Source organism: Sphaeroforma arctica (genome assembly GCF_001186125.1).
Source record: "Sphaeroforma arctica JP610 unplaced genomic scaffold supercont1.1831, whole genome shotgun sequence".
Classification (NCBI taxonomy): domain Eukaryota; class Ichthyosporea; order Ichthyophonida; genus Sphaeroforma; species Sphaeroforma arctica.
Window position 1 is genome coordinate 1 of NW_014038727.1, and position 5115 is coordinate 5115.

Below are 5115 nucleotides of genomic sequence, written 5' to 3' on the forward strand. Positions count from 1 at the left end.
ATAACTAACACACACACACATATATATATATATATATATATACAACATATATATATATATATATATATATATATATATATATATCCCGCACAAGAATCATTGCAAGTGTATAAGTGTGTGTCGATATCCTATCATCTGATGGGTGGGTTGCTACTTCTAACGACGCGCAATGGGGAGTTGTGGGTTGGTATGCGATAGCCACGGCCTTTACAGAGCCTCTTAACAGCTTACATTTCGCTGAGCGGCACTTTTGTGATCTGCATAGTTTGGTGGAAGGAAAGTAATTTCATACGCATTGGCTGGTGTGTTGTAGACTGATTGTGTACCGTGTTGGAAGATTGTGGCAGCCCTCTAGTAGACTCTGCGTACAACAGATAGTGGGTGTGACAATATGTGATGGTGAACTTATATATATTCAATAGTCTTTACCTACAATATATAGTGAGTGTATTTAGGTACACTTATATACTCAATAATATCTACCTACAACAGATAGTGAGTGTTGAACTTACATATGGTCAATAGTCTCTACCTACAATATATAGTGAGTGTACGTAGGTACACATATATACTCAATAATCTCTACCTACAACATATAGTGAGTGTGACAATATGTGATGGTGAATTACATATAATCAATAGTGTCTACCTACAATATATAGTGAGAGTGTCCATATGTGAGGGCGAACATACATACATTTAATAGTCTCTACCTACAATATATAATGAGTGTATGTAGGTACACATTTATACTCTATTCTCTACCTACAACAGAGAGTGAGCTTGGCAATCTGTGATGTGGGTACACCTACATATAATCAGTAGTCTCTACCTACAATATATAGTGAGTGTGTGTAGGTACATCTATTTATAATTAAAAGTATTTACCTACAACTGATATTGGATTACATTCTCACGCAGACTGTAGTGTAGGTTTCTTATCCCCAAAATCCGAAGTCTATATATGTACATCCAGACAGAAGTTCGGTACTTAATCACAAATATACACATCAAGTTCTACACACTAAGCCCTAAAACCTTTCCATACAGACAAAAGTTAGGAGGTCTCGGAGACGGCGCGTGTGGGGGGGGCCTTAATGGGGGTGGTCTTAATGTGGGTGTTTTGGGGGGTCTCAAACAGTCGCACGCGCGCACGAGTTCGGCTGGAGTGGGTGCAGGGGCTGTGGGAGGGGATGAGAGGACGACACTCACCGAACAAATGCGCCGCATGGACTACGATGTGTGGATTGAGTTAATGTTCCAGGAGGTGAGTGTGCATGTCATGGGTGTGTGGGATGGGGTGGGTGGGTGTTTATGTACTATGATGTGTCATGAGGTGAGTGTGCATGTCAAGGGTGTGTGGGATGGGGTGGGTGGGTGCTTATGTACTATGCTGTGTGGATTGAGTTGATGTATTATGAGGTGTATGTGCATGTCATGGGTGTGTGGGATGGGGTGGGTGGATTGGTTTATGTACTTTGTATTTAATGTGGTTGATGAGAGTTGACGGCAACAAACCCGATCCGGAGACCATAAGGCTGAAGCGTAGTACAAGTCTTCTGGTGTCAGTTGTAGCCTTGGTAAACCCTAAACCCTAAACCCTGGTGCCGTTCAGCGCACCGACTGATTCCTTCACATTATGACCTCATCCAGATCTCTACTGGTGCGATGGTATGGGCCACCCTCTGTCGCCGGCAGCTACACATGCTATGCTAAATACCTACTATCACACCAAACCCTAACACTATCACACGACCATCGTACACGTACTAATACCTCCCCCCCCAACCTTAACTCTAAAACCCTATCCCTAAAACCCTAATCCCTAAACCCTAAACCCTAAGATCCCCTCTCTCTCCTCCTTCTGCAGTTCAACATGCTAAACACCCTACTGTCCAACGTGTCCATAGCCCACGAAGTCATCACCAACGCAACCTTCCAGGTGCTAGCAAGTCACAGCCACAGCCACAGCCACAGCCACAGCCACAGCAACAGCCATAGCGGCACACACGGCTCATACACGAATGAAAATGGGCCTCAGCAGTGTAATGGATCACTCTCCAGACCCACCAGACCCACCACAGCAAACAGCACCCACACAGGAGGAGACGGTACACACACCCCTGCAAATACAAATGCAAATACAAATGCAAATACAAATACAAATGCAAATACAAATGCAAATACAAATGCAAATACAGCCACGGGAGATGTAAGTAAACAGTGTTAGGAGAGCCTGTGTACATGTATGGGTGTTTGCGTGCTTGTGTGTTTGTGATTCTTTTCTTATATACATGTGTAGTGGTCCGAGCAGACCCACCATACCCACAAAAGGCAGAGTGGCTAACACAGGGGGATATGGTCTACACATCCCTGCAAATACAAATACAAATACAAATACAAATACAAATACAAATACAAATACAAATACAAATACAAATACAAATACAAATTCAAATTCAAATTCAAATACAAAAACAAATCCAAATTCAAATCCAAATCCAAATCCAAATCCAAATCCAAATCCAAATCCAATTCCAATTCCAAATCCAAATCCAAATCCAAATCCAAATCCAAATCCAAATCCAAATCCAAATCCAAATACAAATACATATACATATACAAATACAAATACAAATACAAATACAAATACAAATACAAAAAAAATACAAATACAAATACAAATACATATACAAATACAAATACAGCCACGGGAGATGTAAGTAGGCAGGGTTAGGAGGACATGTGTACTTGTATGGATGTCTGCGTGTCTGTGTGTGTTTGTGACCATTTCTTATACACATGTGTATATGTATGGGTGTGTGCGTGTCTGTGTGCGTGTTTGTGATTCTTTTCTTGTATGCATGTGTAGTGATACGAACAGACCACGCAGGCACACAGGCCCAATCTCACACTCATATGAAGACATCTACATGTGATGGATCAGGACGAGACATTAATACATGCACAAATGTATGGCACACCAGACACTCATCTAAGCACATACATGCATACTTACATACATACATGCATACTTACATACATACATACATACTTACATACATACATGCATACTTACATACATACATGCATAATCACATACATACATGCATACTTACATACATACATGCATACATACATACATACATGCATACTTACATACATACATGCATCCAGTAAACCAAACACTCACCTAACTACATATCCACCTACTTACATACATCTATCCCAGAAGTCGCTCTACAGGTCAGGTGCCGAGAAGAACGTCTACGTGGACACTATCATGAGAGTCAGCTCAGACATCGTTTGCGGCGCATCGGAAGGTGAGTTATAACAGAGCACACACACACACACACTGTATTGTGAATGCTCACCACCTAGCAATAGCTTATGAATAAGATCCTATTTCCAAGTGCGAATTCAAAGACCAGCCTATATATCTTTATATACACCCTCTCTCATGGCTCTCCTTTTAAAATAGACTATATACGGTTGTATGTATATATGTAAGTATGTATGTATGTATGTATGTATGTATGTATGTGTGTGTGTATGTATGTATGTATGTATGTATGTATGTATGTATGTGTGTGTATGTATGTATGTATGTATGTGTGTATGTATATATGTACCCCCTTTTTTGGGACCCTGCTCCTTCTCCGTCCAACCTTTTATGGGCCCAAAGTCTATGCACCTGTCCAATGTACCTCAGGTACATTTGTCCAATTGTTGGTGTCTGGATAGCAGCCATGTAAATATGCACAGCAGCTATGTAAATATGCACCAATCACCGAGCCATATCCGCATCTCCCTTCCCAATGTAACCCCCTCACCCCAACTCATCCCATCCCATCTCCTCCCATCTCATCTCTAAATGCTAAAACCCTAAAACCCTAAAACCCTGAAAACCTAAACCTCTAAACCGCCATCCCCTCCCAGTCATGCACGTGCGCTGTGCGAAGTTGCTGCAGCTGCGGTCAGATCTGCTGCCCAAACTCAGCTACGACCAGTTCAGTCGGCTGTATCGCATCATGTGTGACTTTGTGGCCCACACAGACGACGCAGTGCCCCGCAGCACCCCCGGGCTCAGGGGAGACTTAATATCTATGTCCAAGATATTCTTTGCTAATTACCATAAAAGGAAGAAGGTAGGTAGCAATGTGCAAGATATTGTTCGCTCATTACCATAAGAGGAAGTAGGTAGGTAGCAGGAGCTTAATCCATGTGCGATGGGTGTGGGTGTGGGTGTGGTGTTCGGTGTGGCGCAGGCGTAAAGATGCGACGCTGGTTAAAGCTGCGGTTGGGCGATGATGGCGAGAGGTGTACCGATGAGCACCGCAGAAAGTAGTAATATTAGGAAGTAATAGTATTAGGAAGTAATAGTGTTAGGTAGTAATAGTGTTAGGTAGTAATAGTATTAGAACAGAAAACTATTAGAAAGTAATAGTATTATAAACTAGTATTATTAGAAGGTACTAGTATTAGAAAGGAAAAGTATTAGAAAGTATTAGTATTAGAAAGGAAAAGTATTAGAAAGTAATAGTATTTCAAACTAGTAGCACTATAAACTGATAGTATTGTATTTCAGACAACAACAGTCCTTGTATCGCAATACGCACTGCCCCGCTTGACTGTATGCGACTCGTTCACGGGTGAAAGTCTCTCATGTTCTCATATTCATATGCGTTAAATCTGCCACAGTTTTCCGCACAAAGTCGTGTGCCGCACCCGACACTAGCGTCAACGTATTCAACTAAGCCACACACGCGTACGTAAAGGTTGCTATTTACCCAACACTCAAGTTTCCACAGTACACGCAATGCACCACTTAAACGCAAACCAAATACGTTTTGATATCTCTAACCAAACGAAGTACAATTAAACGGTTAAACGCAGACGCAACTACAAATGTATCTCGATAATGAGAGGTGGGTCAAAGCGGATGTTGCATCTGAATTTCAGCAGAGCGCCAATAACTTCTTCAAAGAACACTATGAAGTGGCTGAAGGGGAGAATCTCGTAGGTATGTCAGCACAAACAGTCGTCTTTGGGCATGTATTGGATTGGATATAGTTGGCTATATACCATATACATAAATACATACATACATACATA

General features: G+C 41.6%; 1 protein-coding gene across 1 annotated transcript; it reads left to right on the forward strand.

The window, feature by feature from the left end:
* Window positions 1-943: 943 nt before the first annotated feature.
* SARC_11704 (hypothetical protein) lies at window positions 944-4274 on the forward strand (the record flags this gene model as incomplete). The annotated part of the gene is made up of 5 exons (XM_014294203.1): window positions 944-1267; window positions 1871-2212; window positions 3233-3323; window positions 3940-4148; window positions 4212-4274. The coding sequence occupies exons 1-5, from the start codon at window positions 965-967 to the stop codon at window positions 4272-4274; spliced, it is 1008 nt and encodes a 335-aa protein (XP_014149678.1). The 5' UTR covers window positions 944-964.
* Between the last annotated feature and the right edge of the window lie 841 nt (window positions 4275-5115).